The sequence below is a fragment of the Periplaneta americana genome, chromosome 2 (genome assembly GCF_040183065.1).
Source record: "Periplaneta americana isolate PAMFEO1 chromosome 2, P.americana_PAMFEO1_priV1, whole genome shotgun sequence".
Lineage (NCBI taxonomy): Eukaryota > Metazoa > Arthropoda > Insecta > Blattodea > Blattidae > Periplaneta > Periplaneta americana.
Genome location: NC_091118.1, coordinates 29,156,580 through 29,183,251, shown reverse-complemented (window position 1 = coordinate 29,183,251; position 26,672 = coordinate 29,156,580). Strand labels below are relative to the sequence as shown.

Here is a 26,672-nt window from a genome sequence, read left to right as displayed (position 1 = left end):
TAACTTAGTTTATTTTAGTTTATTTTAATTTAATTTAATTTAATTTTATCTTATTTTATTTTATTTTAATTTAATTTAATTTAAAATTTAATTTTAATTTAATTTCTTTTAATTTATATTAATTTAATTTAATTTAAATTTGATTCAATTTTATTTTATTTCAATTTTATTTTGATTTTAATTTTAATTTTAATTTATTTTAGTTTTATTTAATTTTAATTTTAATTTAATTTTAATTTTAATTTAATTTTAATTTTAATTCTAATTTCAATTTGAATTTGAATTGTATTTTTATTTTGTTTTTATTTCATTTTAATTTAATTTTTTAATTTTTTTTTTTAATTTTTAAGTTTTTAAATTTTTAAATTTTAAATTTTATTTCAATTTTATTTTAATTTAATTTAATTTTATTTTATTTACTTATTTATTTATTAATGTGCTAGTCAACAGGCAAATAATTAATAATACAAATATTGAGGAATGCTCAACAGTAGAATATGTGTAGCAGATTCTGAAAACATCTAGGCCTATAGCCTATTCTTATAAATACTTAACATGCCAATTGAATGTTTTAATATGTAATCATATAGTACACATATGTATCCTGTACAGCAACAGTTTCTGGTCTTCCAAGACTGAATATAATCTTATTATTTGCTTATCCAAGTGTAAATTAAATTCCCTCTTTCTTTGGAAAACAATATAGGCCTATGATAGGAGAGTATGTGTCAGTCAAGATGTCAGTACCTAACTTAAGTAAATTCTATTGCTTTAAAAGATACAGAATGCTACTTACAGTGTTGTTGGCCATCATAGCGTCCGTATAGGACGAATGTGGAAGTGTTGTTGGAGGAAGAGTTGCTTCGAACTGTAAACACAAAACTAATCGTCATAGCATGATTAAAAACTATTAGCGTAACAATACCGATAAGTCTATACAGGGTGATTCACGACCTCTACCACAAACTCTGAGGATCGATAGATCTCGCAATGAGGATCATTTTTCTTAAAACAACCCATGTTCTGCAATGCCACGTGCAGGAGCTACGTGACATCGAAAAAAGACAGGTTTACAGTTAATTATGTCGCTTAGCTCCTAAACGAGGCATCGGAGAACATGGGTTGTTTATGAAAAATTATCCTCATTGTGAGATCAAGCGATTCCCACAGCTTGTTGCAGAAATCCTGAATCACCCTGTATACAAACAGCTTAAATCTAACCTCTTTTCCACCATGTACTGGAATTTAGCATTTCCAACGTTTCCGAACTACATACAGTATCCATTATCAGCGCAGACAGATATGATCAGAGAGCTCTTTGGGCTCTTTATGTCTGGCTGCTCCAAACAACTGAGCAGGGACTTTTTGTTTATGTAACTAACTGCTGAACTCAAATCAGACAACTGAATAACAAATCTGTATCTTATAGGGTGCTGAGAGACCTATTATTATTATTATTATTATTATTATTATTATTATTATTATTATTATTATGAGTCTATTATTATTATTATTATGAGTCTATTATTATTATTATTATTATTATTATTATTATTATTATTATTATTATTATTATATAATTAGTCTATTATCAGCACACAGAAAATAAATCCAAATCATTAAATTTACAAAATAAGTACAGTAATCGCTGATACTTATAATGCTGTTTCGTATTACGTAATTTCAATAATTTTAGCTTTAGCGCATTAACACAAACCTCGCGGCAATCAGTCACAGACTTCGGAGCTTCAGCCACAGACCTCAGGGCTGTAAGTCACAGACCTCAGGGCTGTAAGTCACAGACCTCGGAGCTGTCAGCCACAGACCTCAGGGCTGTAAGTCACAGACCTCGGGGCTATCAGCCACAGACCTCAGGGCTATGAGTCACAGACATCGGGGCTATCAGTCACAGATCTCAGGGCTATCAGTCACAGACCTCGGGGCTATCAGTCACAGATCTCAGGGCTATCAGTCACAGACCTCGGGGCTATCAGCCATAGACCTCAGGGCTATCAGCCATAGACCTCGGGGCTATCAGTCACAGACCTCGGGGCTATCAGTAACACACCTCGGGGCTATCAGTCACAGACCTCGGGGCTATCAGTAACAGACCTCGGGGCTATCAGTCACAGACCTCGGGGCTATCAGTCACAGACCTCGCGGCTATCAGTAACAGACCTCGGGGCTATCAGTAACAGACCTCGTTGCTATCAGCCATTGACCTCGGGGCTATCAGTCACAGACCTCGGGGCTATCAGTCACAGACCTCGGGGCTATCAGTCACATACCTCGGGGCTATCAGTCACAGACCTCGGGGCTATCAGTCACAGACCTCGGGGCTATCAGTCACAGACCTCGGGGCTATCAGTCACAGACCTCGGGGCTATCAGTAACAGACCTCGGGGCTATCAGTAACACACCTCGGGGCTATCAGTCACAGACCTCGGGGCTGTCAGTCACAGACCTCGGGGCTATCATCCATAGACCTCGGGGCTATCAGTCACAGACCTCGGGGCTATCAGTAACAGACCTCGGGGCTATCAGTCACAGACCTCGGGGCTATCAGTAACAGACCTCGGGGCTGTCAGTCACAGACCTCGGGGCTATCAGTTACAGACCTCGGGGCTGTCAGTCACATACCTCGGGGCTGTCAGTCACAGACCTCGGGGCTATCAGTAACAGACCTCGGGGCTATCAGTCACAGACCTCGGGGCTATCAGTAACAGACCTCGGGGCTATCAGTAACAGACCTCGGGGCTATCAGTCACAGACCTCGGGGCTATCAGTCACAGACCTCGGGGCTATCAGTCACAGACCTCGGGGCTATCAGTAACAGACCTCGGGGCTATCAGTAACAGACCTCGGGGCTATCAGTCACAGACCTCGGGGCTATCAGTAACAGACCTCGGGGCTATCAGTAACAGACCTCGGGGCTATCAGTCACAGACCTCAGGGCTATCAGCCATAGACCTCGGGGCTATCAGTCACAGACCTCGGGGTTATCAGTCACAGACCTCGGGGCTATCAGTAACAGACCTCGGGGCTATCAGTCACAGACCTCGGGGCTATCAGTAACAGACCTCGTTGCTATCAGCCATAGACCTCGGGGCTATCAGTCACAGACCTCGGGGCTATCAGTCACAGACCTCGGGGCTATCAGTAACAGACCTCGTTGCTATCAGCCATAGACCTTGGGGCTATCAGTCACAGACCTCGGGGCTATCAGTCACAGACCTCGGGGCTATCAGTAACAGACCTCGGGGCTATCAGTCACAGACCTCGTTGCTATCAGCCACAGACCTCGGGGCTATCAGTCACAGACCTCGGGGCTATCAGTAACAGACCTCGGGGCTATCAGTAACAGACCTAGTTGCTATCAGCCATAGACCTCGGGGCTATCAGTCACAGACCTCGGGGCTATCAGTCACAGACCTCGGGGCTATCAGTCACAGACCTCGGGGCTATCAGTCACAGACCTCGGGGCTATCAGTAACAGACCTCGTTGCTATCAGCCATAGACCTCGGGGCTATCAGTCACAGACCTCGGGGCTATCAGTAACAGACCTCGGGGCTATCAGTCACAGACCTCGGGGCTATCAGTCACAGACCTCGGGGCTATCAGTCACAGACCTCGGGGCTATCAGTCACAGACCTCGGGACTATCAGTAACAGACCTCGGGGCTATCAGTCACAGACCTCGGGGCTATCAGTAATAGACCTCGGGGCTATCAGTCACAGACCTCGGGGCTATCAGTCACAGACCTCGGGGCTATCAGTCACAGACCTCGGGGCTATCAGTCACAGACCTCGGGGCTATCAGTCACAGACCTCGGGGCTATCAGTCACAGATCTCAGGGCTATCAGTCACAGACCTCGGGGCTATCAGTCACAGACCTCAGGGCTATCAGCCATAGACCTCGGGGCTATCAGTCACAGACCTCGTGGCTATCAGTCACAGACCTCGGGGCTATCAGTAACAGACCTCGGGGCTATCAGTCACAGACCTCGGGGCTAACAGTCACAGACCTCGGGGCTATCAGTAACAGACCTCGGGGCTATCAGTCACAGACCTCGGGGCTATCAGTAACACACCTCGGGGCTATCAGTCACAGACCTCGGGGCTGTCAGTCACAGACCTCGGGGCTATCATCCATAGACCTCGGGGCTATCAGTCACAGACCTCGGGGCTATCAGTAACAGACCTCGGGGCTATCAGTCACAGACCTCGGGGCTATCAGTAACAGACCTCGGGGCTGTCAGTCACAGACCTCGGGGCTATCAGTAACAGACCTCGGGGCTATCAGTCACAGACCTCGGGGCTATCAGTAACAGACCTCGGGGCTATCAGTCACAGACCTCGGGGCTATCAGTAACAGACCTCGGGGCTATCAGTCACAGACCTCGGGGCTATCAGTCACAGACCTCGGGGCTATCAGTCACAGACCTCGGGGCTATCAGTAACAGACCTCGGGGCTATCAGCCATAGACCTCGGGGCTATCAGTAACAGACCTCGGGGCTATCAGTAACAGACCTCGGGGCTATCAGTCACAGACCTCGGGGCTGTCAGTCACAGACCTCGGGGCTATCAGTAACAGACCTCGGGGCTGTCAGTCACATACCTCGGGGCTGTCAGTCACAGACCTCGGGGCTATCAGTAACAGACCTCGGGGCTATCAGTCACAGACCTCGGGGCTATCAGTAACAGACCTCGGGGCTATCAGTAACAGACCTCGGGGCTATCAGTCACAGACCTCGGGGCTATCAGTCACAGACCTCGGGGCTATCAGTCACAGACCTCGGGGCTATCAGTAACAGACCTCGGGGCTATCAGTAACAGACCTCGGGGCTATCAGTCACAGACCTCGGGGCTATCAGTAACAGACCTCGGGGCTATCAGTAACAGACCTCGGGGCTATCAGTCACAGACCTCAGGGCTATCAGCCATAGACCTCGGGGCTATCAGTCACAGACCTCGGGGCTATCAGTCACAGACCTCGGGGCTATCAGTAACAGACCTCGGGGCTATCAGTCACAGACCTCGGGGCTATCAGTAACAGACCTCGTTGCTATCAGCCATAGACCTCGGGGCTATCAGTCACAGACCTCGGGGCTATCAGTCACAGACCTCGGGGCTATCAGTAACAGACCTCGTTGCTATCAGCCATAGACCTTGGGGCTATCAGTCACAGACCTCGGGGCTATCAGTCACAGACTTCGGGGCTATCAGTAACAGACCTCGGGGCTATCAGTCACAGACCTCGTTGCTATCAGCCACAGACCTCGGGGCTATCAGTCACAGACCTCGGGGCTATCAGTAACAGACCTCGGGGCTATCAGTAACAGACCTAGTTGCTATCAGCCATAGACCTCGGGGCTATCAGTCACAGACCTCGGGGCTATCAGTCACAGACATCGGGGCTATCAGTCACAGACCTCGGGGCTATCAGTCACAGACCTCGGGGCTATCAGTAACAGACCTCGTTGCTATCAGCCATAGACCTCGGGGCTATCAGTCACAAACCTCGGGGCTATCAGTAACAGACCTCGGGGCTATCAGTCACAGACCTCGGGGCTATCAGTCACAGACCTCGGGGCTATCAGTCACAGACCTCGGGGCTATCAGTCACAGACCTCGGGACTATCAGTAACAGACCTCGGGGCTATCAGTCACAGACCTCGGGGCTATCAGTCACAGACCTCGGGGCTATCAGTAATAGACCTCGGGGCTATCAGTCACAGACCTCGGGGCTATCAGTCACAGACCTCGGGGCTATCAGTCACAGACCTCGGGGCTATCAGTAACAGACCTCGGGGCTATCAGTCACAGACCTCGGGGCTATCAGTCACAGATCTCAGGGCTATCAGTCACAGACCTCGGGGCTATCAGTCACAGACCTCAGGGCTATCAGCCATAGACCTCGGGGCTTTCAGTCACAGACCTCGTGGCTATCACTCACAGACCTCGGGGCTATCAGTAACAGACCTCGGGGCTATCAGTCACAGACCTCGGGGCTAACAGTCACAGACCTCGGGGCTATCAGTAACAGACCTCGGGGCTATCAGTCACAGACCTCGGGGCTATCAGTAACACACCTCGGGGCTATCAGTCACAGACCTCGGGGCTGTCAGTCACAGACCTCGGGGCTATCATCCATAGACCTCGGGGCTATCAGTCACAGACCTCGGGGCTATCAGTAACAGACCTCGGGGCTATCAGTCACAGACCTCGGGGCTATCAGTAACAGACCTCGGGGCTGTCAGTCACAGACCTCGGGGCTATCAGTAACAGACCTCGGGGCTGTCAGTCACATACCTCGGGGCTGTCAGTCACAGACCTCGGGGCTATCAGTAACAGACCTCGGGGCTATCAGTCACAGACCTCGGGGCTATCAGTAACAGACCTCGGGGCTATCAGTAACAGACCTCGGGGCTATCAGTCACAGACCTCGGGGCTATCAGTAACAGACCTCGGGGCTATCAGTAACAGACCTCGGGGCTATCAGTCACAGACCTCGGGGCTATCAGTCACAGACCTCGGGGCTATCAGTAACAGACCTCGGGGCTATCAGCCATAGACCTCGGGGCTATCAGTAACAGACCTCGGGGCTATCAGTAACAGACCTCGGGGCTATCAGTCACAGACCTCGGGGCTGTCAGTCACAGACCTCGGGGCTATCAGTAACAGACCTCGGGGCTGTCAGTCACATACCTCGGGGCTGTCAGTCACAGACCTCGGGGCTATCAGTCACAGACCTCGGGGCTATCAGTAACAGACCTCGGGGCTATCACTAACAGACCTCGGGGCTATCAGTCACAGACCTCGGGGCTATCAGTAACAGACCTCGGGGCTATCAGTAACAGACCTCGGGGCTATCAGTCACAGACCTCGGGGCTATCAGTAACAGACCTCGGGGCTATCAGTAACAGACCTCGGGGCTATCAGTAACAGACCTCGGGGCTATCAGTCACAGACCTCGAGGCTATCAGTAACAGACCTCGGGGCTATCAGTAACAGACCTCGGGGCTATCGGTCACAGACCTCGGGGCTATCAGTCACAGACCTCGGGGCTATCAGTCACAGACCTCGGGGCTATCAGTAACAGACCTCGGGCCTATCAGCCATAGACCTCGGGGCTATCAGTAACAGACCTCGGGGCTATCAGTAACAGACCTCGGGGCTATCAGTAACAGACCTCGGGGCTGTCAGTCACAGACCTCGGGGCTATCAGTAACAGACCTCGGGGCTGTCAGTCACATACCTCGGGGCTGTCAGTCACAGACCTCGGGGCTATCAGTAACAGACCTCGGGGCTATCAGTCACAGACCTCGGGGCTATCAGTAACAGACCTCGGGGCTATCAGTAACAGACCTCGGGGCTATCAGTCACAGACCTCGGGGCTATCAGTAACAGACCTCGGGGCTATCAGTAACAGACCTCGGGGCTATCAGTCACAGACCTCGGGGCTATCAGTAACAGACCTCGGGGCTATCAGTAACAGACCTCGGGGCTATCAGTCACAGACCTCGGGGCTATCAGTAACAGACCTCGGGGCTATCAGTCACAGACCTCGGGGCTATCAGTCACAGATCTCGGGGCTATCAGTCACAGACCTCGGGGCTATCAGTCACAGACCTCAGGGCTATCAGCCATAGACCTCGGGGCTATCAGTCACAGACCTCGGGGCTATCAGTCACAGACCTCGGGGCTATCAGTAACACACCTCGGGGCTATCAGTCACAGACCTCGGGGCTATCAGTAACAGACCTCGGGGCTATCAGTCACAGACCTCGGGGCTATCAGTAACAGACCTCGGGGCTATCAGTCACAGACCTCGTTGCTATCAGCCATAGACCTCGGGGCTATCAGTCACAGACCTCGGGGCTATCAGTAACAGACCTCGGGGCTATCAGTAACAGACCTCGTTGCTATCAGCCATAGACCTCGGGGCTATCAGTCACAGACCTCGGGGCTATCAGTCACAGACCTCGGGGCTATCAGTCACAGACCTCGGGGCTATCAGTAACAGACCTCGTTGCTATCAGCCATAGACCTCGGGGCTATCAGTCACAGACCTCGGGGCTATCAGTAACAGATCTCGGGGCTATCAGTCACAGACCTCGGGGCTATCAGTCACAGACCTCGGGGCTATCAGTCACAGACCTCGGGGCTATCAGTCACAGACCTCGGGGCTATCAGTCACAGACCTCGGGGCTATCAGTAACAGACCTCGGGGCTATCAGTCACAGACCTCGGGGCTATCAGTAACAGACCTCGGGGCTATCAGTCACAGACCTCGGGGCTATCAGTCACAGACCTCGGGGCTATCAGTAACAGACCTCGGGGCTATCAGTCACAGACCTCGGGGCTATCAGTAACAGACCTCGGGGCTATCAGTCACAGACCTCGGGGCTATCAGTCACAGACCTCGGGGCTATCAGTAACAGACCTCGGGGCTATCAGTCACAGACCTCGGGGCTATCAGTAACAGACCTCGTTGCTATCAGCCATAGACCTCGGGGCTATCAGTCACAGACCTCGGGGCTATCAGTAACAGACCTCGGGGCTATCAGTCACAGACCTTGGGGCTATCAGTCACAGACCTCGGGGCTATCAGTCACAGACCTCGGGGCTATCAGTAATAAACCTCGTTGCTATCAGCCATAGACCTCGGGGCTATCAGTCACAGACCTCGGGGCTATCAGTAACAGACCTCGGGGCTATCAGTCACAGACCTCGGGGCTATCAGTCACAGACCTCGGGGCTATCAGTCACAGACCTCGGGGCTATCAGTCACAGACCTCGGGGCTATCAGTAACAGACCTCGGGGCTATCAGTCACAGACCTCGGGGCTATCAGTAACAGACCTCGGGGCTATCAGTCACAGACCTCGGGGCTATCAGTCACAGACCTCGGGGCTATCAGTAACAGACCTCGGGGCTATCAGTCACAGACCTCGGGGCTATCAGTCACAGACCTCGGGGCTATCAGTCACAGACCTCGGGGCTGTCAGTCACAGACCTCGGGGCTATCAGTAACAGACCTCGGGGCTATCAGTAACAGACCTCGGGGCTATCAGTAACAGACCTCGGGGCTATCAGCAACAGACCTCGGGGCTATCAGTCACAGACCTCGGGGCTATCAGTCACAGACCTCGGGGCTATCAGTCACAGATCTCAGGGCTATCAGCCATAGACCTCAGGGCTATCAGCCACAGACCTCGGGGCTATCAGTAACAGCCCTCGGGGCTCTCAGTCACAGACCTCGGGGCTATCAGTCACAGACCTCGGGGCTATCAGTAACAGACCTCGGGGCTATCAGTCACAGACCTCGGGGCTATCAGTCACAGACCTCGGGGCTATCAGTAACAGACCTCGGGGCTATCAGTCACAGACCTCGGGGCTATCAGTCACAGACCTCGGGGCTATCAGTCACAGACCTCGGGGCTATCAGCCACATCAGTATCAGTAGAGGGTTAGGCTTCCAACTGTCATATTTTTAACTTTTCCTATTATAGCCTATATATTGCAATGTTGAACACATGTGTGAAATGCATTAACTATATTATATTATATTATATTATATTATATTATATTATATTATATTATATTATATTATATTATATTTTACAACTTAACAAAATGAAAGGAAAAAGGAGAAATCTAAGATGTAGTACGTATTCAGTTTTATTCAGCTCTCATTTCATCTCTAATCCTTCAATTAATCAGTATTAGGCATTCACAGTACTTTGTTTAATTTGGTCAATATGAGAAACAATTACGTATCACAAAAACGGAACCGCCACTGAAAACCTCCGACAGTCTTTCTCTTAACCGCTGCTGTGCCCGTTGCAACGAAATGTAAACGAAGTGCAGCGGGCGGCACGACAGGCTGAGGTGACGACACAGCGCATCGAGTTGATGATCACCAGGGAAAGGATTTATATGTAAATACATATTTACTTATAAAGCTAATATAATTTATATTTTGCATTATCTTTATGTTTCACAATGTGTAGGGTTGAAAAATCCTACTTTTATTTTCCATATTTTTCCATATTTTAGAGTTTAGTACATATTTTCGTTAATTTCCATATATTTTCCATATTTCATATAAAACAGTCCATATTATATTAGGTTTAACAATAAAACAAAACAAAATTCCATTAACTTTTAAAAATACATTTCAACAATAGAGATTTAAACACATGTTCAGTAATCCCTTTAACATCAGAGTTATTTGAAAATTAGCAGTCCTATCAACAATGGGAAAGTAAGTTACAAAACTGTATTAATTTAATTTAAAATTTTTAACAGACTTCAGTTGTGCAGCTCAACAGTTAAATGCCAGTCAGAGTACACATAGGTTCAGTTTTGTAAATCATACTATAAAGACGGTAAATATGCCAAAAGTACGTCATTCAGTCAATTTAAAATCAAAACTAACAAGTTACATTTCAGAATTTAAAGAAGATGGTTTATCAACTGACAATAAAATATTATTTTGTAATTTGTGTCAGTGTGCAGTATCATCTACACAAAAGTTCCTGGTGCAACATCACATTACAACTAGTAAACATCAGGCCAACAAACAACTAAATTCCAAGCAGAGACAATTGTTTTCAACACAACCAACAACATCGAATGTAAGATCTGAGTTTAACATCGACCTGTGCCGTTCTCTCATCTCTGCTGATATTCCTCTCTACAAACTAAAGAATAAGGTCTTCAGGGAATTCCTTGAAAAATATACTCAACATACAATCCCGGATGAGTCAACACTTAGGAAGACGTATGCTCCATCCATCTACGATGAGACAATACAGAAGATAAGAGATGAAATTAAAGATAGTTCAATTTGGGTTTCCATTGATGAGACTCCCGACAAAGAAGGTAGACTTGTTGGTAATGTAGTTATCGGTTTGTTAAGTGAACAATATTCTGAACGAATTCTTTTACATTGTGATGTTCTAGAAAAGTGCAATAACAAAACTATAGTTAAACTGTTCAACGAAGCTATGGGTATCCTGTGGCCAAAGGGTATTATGTACGATAATGTGTTATTCTTTATTAGCGATGCTGCCCCTTATATGGTCAAAGCTGGACAAGCATTATCTGTTGTATATCCTAAATTGACTCATTTTACTTGTGTGGCGCATGCATTTCATCGTGTGGCAGAAGTGGTCAGAGACAATTTCCCTAAAGTAGATTTGTTGATTTCATCAGTGAAAAAAGTATTTCTCAAAGCTCCCAGTAGAGTTAACGTGTTGAAAGAAATGTACCCTGAAATTCCATTGCCACCAAAGCCAATTTTAACTAGATGGGGTACATGGCTAGAAGCAGTTGAATATTATGCCGAACATATAGACTCTATTAACAATGTTCTCCTTGCATTGGACTCTGAAGATGCAGTCTCAATTGATACTGCGAAAACAGTTACCTGTGACATAAGTGTGAAGAATGACTTAGCTCACATTCAGCATACATTTTCATGCATCATAAAAACGCTCAAAAGTCTCCAAAATAGGCACCTTTCACTATCTGAAAGTTTTGAAATTATAAATAGTACTGTGGAACAACTGAATCGTGGTAGAGGTAAAGTTGCAGATGCAGTAAGAGCTAAGGTGGACACTGTACTTTCAAAAAACCCTGGATATGAAGAACTACAAAAGGTTGTTGCTGTGATGAGTGGTGAATCAACAGTGAAGATTAACTTGGACTTATCCCCAGCAGACATTGTGAAATTGAATTATGTACCAGTTACTTCTTGTGACGTCGAACGCTCTTTTAGTCAGTATAAATCTATCCTCAGAGACAATAGAAGAAGATTCACTTTTCAGCACTTGAAAGAAATGTTTGTAACCTATTGTTATGGTAACAGACAATAAAAATTGTGTTTTGTTGAAACTACATTGGAAGATAAGGTACGTCCATTATATTTTTTGTTTAGTTTGATTAAAATGTACCAATATTTAACGTACATAGTCATTTTTTTATAATTTTAAGTCCATATTTAATTCCATATTTTGGTAAAAATCCATATTTAATTCCATATTTTGGTAAAAATAACTACATATATATTTACATATTTCATATATTTTTAGTCCATATAAATCCGTTCCCTGATGATCACTGTTCTACGCTCTATAGTAGTGCTGCTTATGATTAGGTTTTCTCCGGAGCGGTTGTTTGCGCGCTTTCAATCGGAGACCTCCGGTTACTCCGATTGATGCCGCGCAGGTTTTATAGGCCTATGTGCTGTGGCGCAGACATACACTTTCCGCTGAGCATTCCTTTAATCGGATCAGGTAGTGATTCGAGTCCGCTGACGTCCGCGTATCTTTTGAAATAAGTTCTAATTTGTTGTTGTTTAATCCCTCTTTTATGTTAATCTCTCTCTCTTTCTTCGGCTCTTTTTTTGTGTTGCTTAAAGTGCTACGTTAGCTCCGATTTTTTTTTTCTAGTTTTGAAATTCATAGTATATGTGGAAAGCCGTATTAGTTTTATGTCACTGATCAAATTAATAACATTCAATCTAACTGCAAAACTAACGCAGAAGTAAAGCTTTTCAGTAGCTAATGTAAACATTTAGGGCCGTATTCATAGACATTCTTAGCGCTGGCTTTCGGTGGATGATCAGCGAACTAACGTTTTTCGTATTCATAAACCAGTGTTAGCGATATGATATGATATGATATGAATCCTGTTTAGCAGGCTCGTAGCGCGGGATAGCGAGATGTCTATGAATACCACCCTAATACTTTAATTCTCCTAGAAACTCTGGTTTAATCGCAAACAGGGTTTGTCAATTATTATTCTAATCGGTTTAGTTAAAGTAAAATATATTAAGGGAGCTTCAGAATGAAACAAAAGAAACGTGAGCTATCAATGGGATAAAGTTTACCGTCCAACATAATTTATTCAGATTCTTCACCGGACAGGATTGTGATTATTGTGTTAAAGGATGTCAGTATTTGAACTGCCTCTTCTAAAACGCGCCACTCTTGCTCTGTAATAAAAATATAAGTGGGTATCAACATAAGGATAATTGTAATTATAGACTATTATTATCAGATGTGTCTTTAGTTTCATTCATAAATATTTTAATCCAAACAGTAAAATATAAGTCAAGTTGTCTAAACAGTAAAATATAACTTAAGTCGTCTTGTAAATATTTCATTTGTTTTTTATTGCCTCGAAAGTTACGTTTTAGAGAAATTTCAATACTTTTTCATAGACTGTGAGCCTTTGGGAACAATAGCACTAAAACAATTTAAAAAGAAATCGTATCAAATGTTTTGCGTAATTGATTTCATGAAGTTCGCGATTGTGCGATCGCTTCAAATGGTCTAACAAATTCGAAATTCCACCACCCTTAGAGTAAATTCGCCCACAAAGTTTACAGTGTGCGACTTTATTATTACCTTCAACTAAATTAAAGAATTTCCATGCGACGGATATCCGATTTGGTGCCATTTTATTCCCCTCACAACTACCGTCAGTCCGTACGCGCCGGTCGTCCTTGAGCTAACTGTCGCTTCTCTTCGAACCCCCGCATCCCTCCTTTGTCCCCTATTCCTCCTACGGTAGTATCGGAGATCACCGGTGGAGAGCTTTATTCGTAATCTCCGATTCCTCCGCGGTTGTAGTCACTCCGATGAGCAGCACTGCTCTATAGCTAGTAATCAAACTTGCGGCTTCAAAGTTTCAGATCGTTCAGCAGTTTCATGTATGTTGACTAATACAAATTACTCAATGCAAATCTTCAAAGTCTTTAAATTCTCTACGGTTTCTATTTTATAATTATTCATTAAGTTCAAAGCAAATTTTTAATTTGAAATTCAATCAATATAGTAACTTATCGAAGTTGCTGTAGATAATGGAAGAAAAATTCACCGTTTCTCAGATCATGTAGGCAATGTGCCGTAGGCCCGTTTGTGCATTATGCAATTAGCTCTCGCTCCTGCAAACACAACGAATTATTCCAGGCAATCACTCACCTTAAAACTCACGAGATGTACGAGGCCTCGTCCTGTAGTCTGGAAGTCGATTTACAATGGGATCTTATGGGAGAATGTAAATATAAGAATGCATGCTGGCGTCAGGAGATATGTATGAGTGATGTAAGAATTCTAATCTGTTATGGCTTCCAGGAAGCTAGATATAATCATTAATGCATCCTTTTTCCCTGTACTTATTTTAACATATTAGTAGGAAGTCGTTCATATAACTTTCTTGTATTCCATACAATTTATTTTACTTTATGTTAACTGTGTCACAAACTCTATTTGTTACACTTCCTCAATATCCGGAGCATTAACGCAATTTGATATGATGCTATAAGTATTAGATTTTGAGATTTTAACGAAAGAAATGTAATATTTTTTTCTCGTCTTTCGGCTATAGAACGAGTCAAATCTAAGGGACAGGCACTTCTACCGTCTATCAGCACTGCAGATCGCCAATTCTCGCGGATAACTTTCTCCTCGTTTCACAGCACTACAGCCTGGCAAGTGATCTTTCGTGTAACTAGTGCAATATTCAAGGAATTCAAGGAATTTTACATGAATTTCGGAGCAATTAGCCTACTCAAAATGTCCTCCATTACGTTCTTTACACGTGATGCTGTGATGTATGACGTTCTGAGACACTCTATACATGAGGTTGCGAAAACTGAACGCATTTAACTGCCTGAACTCTATTGAGCAATACGTATTTTTAAACATGGTTAAATACACAACATAGGAACGCATTTTCCCCGTTAAAACGTATCTACTGAGGAAGAAGTCCTATGAATTGTGTTTAAGTAAGCTCCAGCGGGGTTTTCCAGAGGTTACACAACGATTGAAACACTGTGTTGCTATATTATTTAATAAGTGGAGAGAAAAAGGTTTTCTTCTCGATAAGAAGAATCGTTTGTACACGGCTGATAGCATTATTGGTAAGGTTAGCTCCAATGAGAGTCCCAGAACTACATACACCTCTGCATCATGTGCATAGATGATGATGGAGGTCATTTTGAGCAACTGCTCCGAAATTCAGGTAAGATTCTACCCATTTCCTTAACTAAATAATTCACTAGTTACACAAAATATCACTTACTAGACTGTAGCGTAGTGAAACAGCAAGATCTTTATCCGCGAGAGGTGCCGATCTCCTTGCCAGACTGTAATGTCGAGAGACGGCAGGAGTGCCGGTCCCTTGGGTGTGACTAGCTCTATAAACGAAAATTTGCTATGTCTAAGAAGAGGGATTTCTAAATAACAATGGATTAAATTTGTTCCGATTAAATATCTACAAATTAACTCCTATATTCGCTATAGTTACAAAATTCTTACTTTGAAACTAACACAAAATTGTAGGTAACGTATTCAAAATTGTTCACTGGTAATTAAAATTGTTGCATTCCATTTATACATTAAAACTGAATAGTTGAAGAAATGGACTGGCAAGTATGCGTCTTCCAAAATCGATTTCTATCGGAGAAACAATGCATTATCTAAATGGCTTTTAATTATAATCGAAACTTCATTTAACGTAATTTAAGGGATTTATAACACGTCGCAAAGAGAAGACAATCTTTAAAGGGAAGACAGTGTCTACAGGAAATACCATGTTTAAAGGGAAGAGAGTGTTTAAGGGGAATAGCATGTTTACAGGGAAGAGAGTGTTTAAAGGAAATAGCATGTTTACAGGGAACAGAGTGTTTAAACCAAATAGCATGTTTAAAGGGAAGAGAGTGTTAAAAGGAAATAGCATGTTTAAAGGGAAGAGAGTGTTTAAAGGAAATAGCATGTTTACAGGGAAGAGAGTGTTAAAACGAAATAGCATGTTTACAGGGAAGAGAGTGTTTAAAGGAAATAGCATGTTTAAAGGGAAGAGAGTGTTTAAAGGGAAGAGAGTGTTAAAAGGAAATAGCATGTTTAAAGGGAAGAGAGTGTTTAAAGGGAAGAGAGTGTTAAAAGGAAATAGCATGTTTAAAGGGAAGAGAGTGTTTAAAGGGAAGAGAGTGTTAAAAGGAAATAGCATGTTTAAAGGGAAGAGAGTGTTTAAAGGGAAGAGAGTGTTAAAAGGAAATAGCATGTTTAAAGGGAAGAGAGTGTTTAAAGGAAATAGATTGTTTAAAGAAAATAGAGTGTTTAAATAGAATAGATTGTTTGAAGGGAATAGACTGTTTAAAGAGAAAGACTTTTTGAAGAGAAAATATTGTTTAAAGGGAAGGACAGTTTAAAGAGAATAAATTGTTTAAAGAGAATATAGTGTTTAAAGTGAAAGACTGTTTAAAGGGAATAGATTGTTTAAAGGGAAAGACTGTTTAAAGGTAATAGAGTATTTAAAGGGACCAAATTGTTTAAAGAGAATATATTGTTTAAAGGAAAGCCTGTTTAAAGGGAATAGAGTATTTAAAGGGAATTTGTTGTTTAAAGGGAAAGACTGTTTAAAGGGAATAGAGTATTTAAAGGGAAAGACTGTTTAAAGGGAATAAATTGTTTAAAGTGAAAAACTGTTTAAAGGGAATAGCGTATTTAAAGGGAATAGCGTATTTAAAGGGAATAGATTGTTTAAAGGGAATAGAGTTTTTATAATTAGAGGGAAAGCAACCCTTAAAGTGAAAGCAGTGTTTAAAAGTAAGGCAATGTTTTAAAGGAGAGCAATGTCGAAATTGTCCGTGAATGTCGTACATTATATACGTTAATTTTTTACAAAGTAATTACTGTGGATTGGGCTGAACCCGTATAATACGAGTATTATGTTGTACCTAATTTTATCAGTTATATAAATATGTTATAGACCTACCTATGTAAACTGTGCAATGTTTGCAGGAAGTCAAATTTCTTGAAACCGGGTGTACATAAAGATTATGTTTCATGTTAAAGCAGAAAGCTAAGAGTAGCATTTCGTTTGAATGCATATAACATTTTATTAGGTCTATTAATCAACATGTCTTGGAGAAATAGAGTTGGGCAAAATAAAATAAATGGGGAGTAATATGTTTCGTAACACGTTACATTATCTGAATTGTTGCTTGGCTAGAACTTACGAGATAGAATTGAGTTTTGCCACAATGGCTCCTGTTGACGGTAAACTATGAAGTCACATGATCGATAATCTACGCATGCGTCACATTATCGTTACCAGAAATCCTGATACGGTGATATGACAATCCCATCCGTTCATCGTGAAGCTTTATCGTGAGTAGAATGGAGTAGGAAAGGCTGTTTCAATATTAATGACTTAACGTTACAGCGTGAAGTAATTGCAACTAATCTCTATGAAAACGTAAATCTGAGGAAAGATATTCATGAGAAAACAGTGACTGTAACTGGGAAACCTTTTTACCTTACGAGCCGTAAGAGAGCATATGGATCATCTTATGAAACTCTGGCGGAAATCTGATACTGCAAATTTACGAAAGTAAATATAAATGTAAAATATAGAATCAAATTATTTAATTCATTCTGACATTCCTACATAATAACAGTAACCATCGCAAAAATCATATTTCCTTTTAATTTTCCTATTCTTTAAACTTTTGACGTGAATACGTCTTTAAAATCAGACTCACACCTAAGGTACCAAAACGGAAACGGTGATGTAACATTTGCAGGGTCATCCATTCCGACACTGCAACTTCGTGACTAATAACACTTAATTAATTACTTACTTACAAATGGCTTTTAAGGAACCAGAAGGTTCATTGCCGCCCTCACATAAGCCCGCCATCGGTCCCTATCCTGTGCAAGATTAATCCACTCTCTATCGTCATATCCCACTTCCCTCAAATCCATTTTAATATTATCTTCCCATCTACGTCTCGGCCTTCCCAAAGGTCTATTTCCCTCCGGTCCCCCAACTAACTCTCTATATGCATTTCTGGATTCGCCCATACGTGCTACATGCCCTGCCCATCTCAAACGTCTGGATTTTCCTAATTATGTCAAGTGAAGAATACAATGCGTGCAATTGTGTGTTATGTAACTTTCTCCATTCTCCTGTAACTTCATCCCTCTTAGCTCCAAATGACTAATAACACTACTGAAATAAATGTGGTCTCATTCGATAGGGTTTACGGCTACGATGCGAACTTGACCTTGAGTTACCGCCGCGTATGAACGAGGTGCGGGTGAGAGCCCGCGGCGACTGGCGGCCATTTTGGGCGTGGACGAAAATTTCCGGGTAGTAACTTACAGTATACCTTGCAACTCCGATGCACTAGCGCGCAGATTTTGGTGTCAAATGAAAGATTCCGTTTAGATCTGTCGATTTCATAGCCTATTCATGTAAAATGCACGGCCATGTCCCCAGTAAATTCCGTTCAAATCAGGTCCAGTAAAGTCCGTTCAAGTCTGGTCTAGTCCGTATTCAGTGGCGCCTTAGCTTCAATAGTATTGTGAAGCACGTTACAATTAACACAGTAGGAGGGCGGACAGTTAATAGGGCCTCAAAGATAAATATGCAATCAAATTATGGAATTATGGCGAGTCTAGGATGAAACAGAAAAAGGTAAACAAACTAAGGTATCCTCGCGTTACGGAATGCGCGCTGGTTCGAGTCCTCATGGGACAAGAAATTTTCTCATGAAATTTCAGCCAGTATGGGACCGGTGCCCACCCAGCATCGTGATGCACTTGGGGAGCTACGATAGTTAACGAAATCCTGTTGCGAAAGCCAGCTATAACGGCTGGGGGATCATCCTGCTAACCACACGATATCTCCATTCTGGTTGGATGATCGTACTACACCTCTGCTTCGGCAAGCGGCTGGTCGGTCTGGGCCCTTCAAGGGCTGTGGCGACACGTAGGTATTACTGTTATTGCTGATATAGGGATTTAGCGGGTATTTTGAGCATTTACAGCGGGAAGTCCACACCTGTGGAGTAACGGTTAGCGGGTCTGGCTGCGAAACCAGGTGGCCAGGATTCGATTCCCGGTCGGGGCAAGTCACCTGGTTGAGATTTTTTCCGGGGTTTTCCCCTCAACCCAATATAAGCAAATGCTGGGTAACTTTCGGTGCTGCATCCTCATTTCAGCGGCATTATCACCTTCATCTCATTCAGACGATAAATAACCTAAGATGTTGATAAAGCGTCGTAAAATAACCTACTAAAAAAACTTACAGCGGCAAAATAATCCCATTTTATATTGACAATATAGCAATTTTGCGGTTTTTGCACTGTTTCACGGCGAGTTTTTGAGAATCGAGTAGGCAACACAGATGCGAAGTACAGATGCAAGGATCGTAGGACAGTATTCAGTAAACATTCATCAAATGTTTTATCATTGTCCCATTTATAGTTCCACAAACAGCCATATTAAGTTTACCATTTAACTTACACACACAATTTTACTTCATAAACAAATACAGTATAAATGTGCACTTCATTTTTCATGATTAATTATTATCAGTAGTATGCAAATCTGGCTTTCAGGTAGTAGCTCCCTAAAATTATTCAAACCTGCTCTACAGAAAGCTACTACCTGAAAGCCAGATTTGCATAATACATTTGTTACTGGAGGTACGTTAACAGAAAGCCACAATTTAAGTCACACAGAATTTGTGTGCACTCAAAGTTGGGTTCTGGCGTCTTGTCAGCCCATTTGAGTTGTGTGGATATAAAGGAAAAATTGTGACGGTGTCGTGTTTAGTTCCTGTGGTAGCTCAGTCGGTAGAGCGTTCGCGCGCTAAGCAAAGGGTCCCGGGATCGATACCCGGCCACGGAACAATTTTTCCTTGAAATTATAATCAGTATTGTTCGTCCCGGACACTATACTATTCGAAAGTGGAGTAGCGTGGATTTTGTTGTACCCTATGTTATCAACATACCATCATTCCTTTTTTATATGCAATGCGGTATATCCTGCAATTCTCATTTGTAATAAATCTTTTACTGTCACATTCTCGGATAAATTTATTGGTAATTAAGTTTTATAACTCCACAATCAACAAATTTATCCAAATGCCGTTTGCTGCAAAAGACAAAGGAACTCACCAACTTTTCATAACAATATTATTAGTCCCTATGCGTTTCATTATTACAAATCATATTTCTTACTAATTCGATAAGATATAACTCCGTTTTTATCAAAAAATATATAGCAGGGTGAACTGTAAGTAACGTCATTAATTTCAGAGGTTATTCTTTGAGATATTAAAAACAAAGTTTAATATAATTTTGCTTATTCTTTGCTTCCTTGCCGAGATATAAATTGTTTTATATTAAATATTTCGTAGTTTTTCTTTTATAGAAAATCATTAGTTTAATTCCCAATATCCTTAGTCACTTTTAGACAGCAGTGTATTATGATAATAAATTTTAGATTTGTTCACAAAATCTGCAGAAATTTGACCCGAACAAAGGTAACACTGTAAAATTCCTTTGCAGAATCAAAAGTTATATTTGATCGGATTAAATTTCTGCACATATGAAGGACAAAACTAAATTTCTTTCTAACATCTTGCTTTCTCAAACTGACAGAGCAAATTGGGAATTAAATCAACGGCTTTCCCAGAACACGCTATGAAATGTTTCATACAAACAATTTTTATCTCGAAAAGGAAGCAAAAACGAACATAATTGCATTGAACCTTTTTGTTTGAAATATCTCAAAGAATAACCCCTCCCGAAATTAATGACATTACTTAGTCCAGCCAGCATACTGTGGCGCACTACACGTATTAGTGGAATGGCTAGAGCGTTGACTGTCCATGTTGGTAACCCAGTTTCGAAACCTGGCGGGACCAGATGGAATTTGTGATAGATAGAAACGGTGCTTGGTAGTAGGTTTTAGGGCGTACTTCCGTCTTTTCCCTACCGTATTCTACAATTCATACATTAATCATTTGTCCTTGTAATTTACTACATTACATGCTTCATCAGAATGTGCAACGAAAATATATTATCTTGGTATTCTGGAGCTCTTCAAAACGTTTACTAGGAAAAAAGTCGCGGAAACTTCGTAAGTAATGGGAGTTTAGTGTCGATACAACAGTTTAAATTATTCCAATTATATTACGGGATTATCAGACATATAAGCTTTTATTAAACTGGAATTTGTAAATTCTTTATATGTGACCTTGTTGCTATAGTTACCTTCATTATTACATAATTTTGTTATACAATTCAATTTACAATTTAAATCACAAGTTTGATTAATAAGTTAATACACAGTACGTACAATTCTACAGATAATGATTTCTTAGCACACTCATAAACAAAACAGAGAAGAAAGCCTTGACAAACATTCAAAACTACACAAGATATCAGGTTGTCTATTTTCCCTGTACAAATTATACCCCAATATAAATATATAATTACCCTTAACAATATTCTTTTATTTTTTGTATTAAAAAAATTGTGCATTAATCTAGAAGTATTGTGTATCCACTATACCAAATTCTGCCACCGGCGTAGCTCAGTCGGCTAAGGCACTTGCCTGCCGATCCGGAGTTGCGCTTGGGCGCGGGTTCGATTCCCGCTTGGACTGATTACCTGGTTGGGTTTTTTCCGAGGTTTTCCCCAATCGTAAGGCAAATGTCAGGTAATCTATGGCGAATACTCGGCCTCATCTCGTTATCACCAATTCCATCGACGCTAGATAACCTAGTAGTTGATACAGCGTCGCTAAATAACAAAGTAAATAACCAAATTCCAGCGGAAAATTAATTCAAGACATGGAGAAATTAAATTTTGAATTTTAATAAATTTATAATAGCGAAAGGTCAATGTAGCTACTTAAAGGACGTCCTTTTCCAAGAAAACGTATGGACTTTATGATCTCATGTACGTATGTTATTTTGAATAAAGAAAAAAACAAAAACAGAAAAACAATTCTTGAGTCAATAATCAACTGAACAGTATGGTCCCAAAAGCGTTAAGTCCATTTTCATGAAAGGACTGGGTTAGTTTTTTTTATCCATTGGTCTACGGACTGAGCGAGATTTCAAGTGACATTCACAATACAACCTTTTCTTTGGAAGAAAATGTATTTATTTAACGACGCTGTATCAACTACTAGGTTATTTAGCGCCGATGGGACTGGTGATAGCGAGATGGTATTTGGCGAGATGAGGCCGAGGATTCGCCATAGATTACCTGACATTCGCCTTACGATTGGAAAAACTCTCGGGGGGAAAAAACCCAGCCAAGTAATCAGGCCAAGCGGGAATCGAACCCGCGCCCGGGCACAATCCCGGATCGGCAGACAAGCGCCTTTGCCGACTGAGCTACGCCGATGAATTTTTGGAAGGAAACGAGCTTAAAATATGATAGAGGTCTGTGTGTATAAATTATAAAAATGACCAAATGGATTAAGCGAGTTTTGGGATCCGCTCTTCAAATACTTATAATTGTCCGTTCCTCTGCCGGACCCAATATCTTCTCCCCAGAAACTTGTCCCACTATAGGCTTCCTAATAGTGTGAACTATTTTGTGTGAAAGGAGATCATAGTTTTTAACGAAAGTCTTGTTACAAACATCACACTTGTAAGTTTTCTGGCTCGTGTGTATCAATGTGTGCTGTAGAAGAGTCGATCGTCTTGTAAATCTCTTCTCACAGATATTACACTTGTGACGTTTAACGCCCATGTGCATCAAGTTGTGCTCTTCGAGAGTTCCTCGATGCCTGAAGCATTTCCCACACACATCACATTTATGGGGTTTCTCGCCTGTGTGTATTAACCCATGTTGTGTGAGACTAGATCTGTGCGTGAAACACTTCCCACAGATGTTACATTTGTAAGGATGTTTCTCGGTGTGTGTCAACCTGTGCGTTGTGAGCGTCTTCTTTTGTCTAAATCGCCGATGACAGTAGCCACATTTAAATGGCTTCTCACCAGTATGTATTAACCTGTGTAACAAAAGACGATCCTCTCGCCTGAAAGTCTTCTTACAGAAGTCACATTTGTAAGGTTTTTCGTCTTTATGCATTAAACTGTGCTGCACAAGATTTCCCCGTTTTCTAAAAAGTTTCTGGCATATGTCACACTTGTGCGGTCTCTCCTCGGTATGTATTAATACGTGCTCAGAAAGGGTAGATTTCTTCGAGAAACTTTTTTCACACTTGTCGCATTTATGAGACCTTCTTTTATGTGATGGGTTCTTGCAATTCGTGCCACAAATATTACATTTGTGGGAACTCTCGCCTTTGTGTATTAATTTGTGTCGTAGAAGCTTTTTTCTGTCCTTATAACTCTTCTCACATACGTCACAATTATAAGACATCTCCTCTCTATGTGTTAATTTATGTTCATCGAGACTCTCCTTTTGTATGAATGAATTTCCACAAACATCACATTTACAAGCTTTATTGCTAACATGTGTTAATATATGAGATTCAAAATGTCGCTTTATTCGAAAACTCTTATCACAAATGTCACAATTGTATGGATTTTCTTCTGCGTGCATTGAGGTGTGTGTGGTAGAGTCTTTGCTGCAAGACTCGAAACCTAAGTGACTTTTGCACGATGTGGTACCTGGTGGCCCACAATCCTCATTAGTGTGCATACCAACCACTTTTACGCCCTCGGAGGAAAGTGTGTGTTGTACTGGACTTTTGTTGTCGTCACTTTCTAGGATTTCTACGTCGTCATAACAGAGCGGCTGCATTAACCTGTAAGTAATAACAGCTGTGTTCATAAGTGATGGTACTGCCAGTCACACAACTGGAGTAAAAAACAAGCAATGACATCCGTAGGCAAGGCACTTCCTGCTCCCTAAACTTATACAGCCAGGGACGTCGCCCCCAAATGAAATTAAAAAACAGGCGCAGCCCCTCCAAATAATTCATCTTAATAAAATAATTTAATTTCTTTCAAATAGGACACAAGTCAAATTATTTCAAACCCATAGAGGTTCAGCTGTTCAGTTGAGAACATATTAATGAAGCAACTCACAACGCCCCTCCCTTTCTTTCCTCCTGAATATGAGGTACACTTAGCGGCAAAAAGAATGGGCCGATTCTTGGTCGATAGAAATGCTAAGTTCTATCGCGCGGTTCACTCGTGTAAACGTAACGCACTGCAAAGCATTGCTGTGGAGTCTCTTCATTGAAAGTCATCCGTCTATAATGTAATAAATCTTACGAGCTGTGTGTGGCCCAGTGGTAAGATGTGTGACATCCGTACTAGAGGTTGTTGGTTCGCCTCCCGGTAGGGTAAAGTTATTATTTTTTTATTTTAATTTTAATTAATTTATTAGTTTAAATGTGAAATGGCATTTGTTAACAAACTTCGTTATGCCTGCCTTCTAAAAATATTATTGCCCATCACCTGGCCTGTATAAAGAAAATACTTGTTTCACAACTTAAAAAACCGGACGCATATCAAACACAAATAAATAATTAAATTAACAAAAACAATTTTTAATAAACAAGGCCTGTGGTGGGGACTAGTATCTCGTCCACAAACCACCTGCGTCAACAACTGCCCTCATTCTGCGCGGCATGGAGTCCACAAGATTATGGAACAGGTCTAAATTCTTGGCCATCTCCTCCCAAGCATCTAGAACTCTGTCCCACAATTCCTCAGATGTCCGAACGGGTGGTTGTTCTGCCCAAATAGAGCGTAGGATCCTTTTGACTGCAGCCCATAAATTTTGAATCGGATTCATATCTGGTGAACTTGGAGGCCAGTCGACTGGGTCGACATCACGCCTCCTATTCTATCAATGGTCTCTAGACACACACTTTCATCTCAAACAGCAGAAATAACTAAAATGCTCTCTCAATTAATAACACTCAATAAAAGAATTGTATTCCAATGGATACCATCTCATTGTGGAATTCTGGGGATCGAGAATGCTGCTACTTACAGACCTGTTGCTGAATCTACGTATTACTCTGTGAAAAGATTTATTAAATCTACATACTTAGATTTCAACAAACAAAATTTGATAACACAATCCCAAGGGAAAAAATGGAACTCTCTGCATCAAAATCCACAGTTAATTCCCGATTTACCACGCAAATCGTCTGTAGCTGCATTTAGATTGGCAACAGGCCATGATTGTTTGACCAAGCATCTGCATAGAATTGGAATATATCAGTCCTCTAACTGCCCATTGTGCAACTCAAACCAAGAAATGGATTGGAACACCTAAAAATCTGTGCTTCAGTGGCTGACCATGATAATATCTTTGAAAAATATTGTAGTGCAAGAGGTCAAATGACTTTATTGTCAAACGCCTGGCATTAGAAAACAACAATTATTTTATTCTGGGTCGTTTTGAATATTTTAAAAGTCAGTCATTTGAATGTGTTAATGTATGAGCTAAAAGTTTTTTCTGGTCCGTAAAATACTTTTCACAATCATCACAGTTGTACCGCTCATCCTCAGAATGTGTTGATGAATGTCTTGATAGTGACGAACGGTGTCGAAAAGTCTTGTCACAAACGTCGCATTTGTACCGCTTGTCCCCAGGATGTGTTGCTGAATGTCTTATTAGTGACGACCGATGTCTAAAAGTCTTGTCACACACGTCGCAGTTATGGGGTTTAACACCCGAGTGAATCAATTTATGTTCTAAAAGATGTTTACGTACCCTAAAGCTCTTTTCACATACGTCGCATTTATAAGGCTTTTCCCCTGTATGTGTTAATGTGTGTCCCAAAAGCGTTCCTCTTTGTCTAAATGTATGCTCACAAATTTCGCATTTATATGGTTTTTCGCCTGTATGCGTTAATATGTGTGCTAGAAGTGTTGCTCGTTGCCTAAAACTTTTGCTACAAACATCACACTTGTGTGGCTTTTCCCCGGTATGTGTTAAAGTGTGTTCTACGAGATTGGGTTTGTGCCTGAAACTCTTCTCGCAAAAATCGCATTTGTGGGGCTTCTCGCCGGTGTGAATTGAATTGTGTGATATCAGTAAATATTTATGTCTGAACGTTTTGTCACAAATATCACATTTGAAAGACTTCGTGTCAGATTGTGTCAACTCACGATTCTGTGGTTTTGAAGAACACTTCACAGAACTGTCGTGTTGATATACTTTCTCTTTTGTATGCTCTACAAGAATATTCTTGTCTTTAAAACTATTCCCACAACTGTCACATTTTAAAGAATCTACTTCCAAGTCATTTCGTCCAAGTTCCGTAAGATTCTGTTGTGTGGTGAAGTCCTTGTCATAAAATTCGAATTCTAATTGATTGTCGCGAGAAGAGTTGGCTGGAGGTCCACATTCCTCATCCGAATGCATATTATCTCCTTGTTTGCAGTCGGAGGAGAAACTGTGTTGTACTGAAATTTTGCAGCAGTTAGACTCTTCGACTCTTACGTCGTCATGGCAACGTAGCTGCACGAGCCTGTAAATATCAAGATGTGCATTTATAAATGCGAAGAATAGCATCAGTGTTGACAGATACAAGGTGGCAAATAGACTACATGTCACCACAATCAGACACTGGCGTAGCTCTGTCGGCTAAGGCGCTTGCCTGCCGATCCGGAGTTGCGATCGGGTACGGGTTCCATTCCCGCTTGGGCTGATTACCTGGTTGGCTTTTTTTCCGAGGTTATCCCAATCGTAAGGGAAATGTCAGGTAATCAATGGCGAATCCTCGGCCTCATCATCTGACTATCACCAATTCCATCGACGCTAAATAACCTCGTAGTTGATACAGCGTCGTTAAATAGCCAAGTAAATAAATAAATCACCACAAACTAACGCAAGACCAGAAACACT

General features: G+C 42.2%; 1 protein-coding gene across 9 annotated transcripts in view; it reads right to left on the bottom strand.

Moving 5' to 3' along the window:
- LOC138691448 (zinc finger protein 708-like) overlaps positions 1-26,672 on the bottom strand; it is a 57,685-nt gene that overhangs the window by 17,394 nt on the left and 13,619 nt on the right. For 2 of the 9 annotated variants that reach the window (XM_069813435.1, XM_069813399.1), the window contains one exon: positions 797-868. In XM_069813435.1, coding sequence (XP_069669536.1) covers positions 797-814 — 18 coding nt within the window. In that variant the 5' untranslated portion in view covers positions 815-868. The other 7 variants (XM_069813389.1, XM_069813380.1, XM_069813441.1 and 4 more) reach the window with 6 other exon arrangements.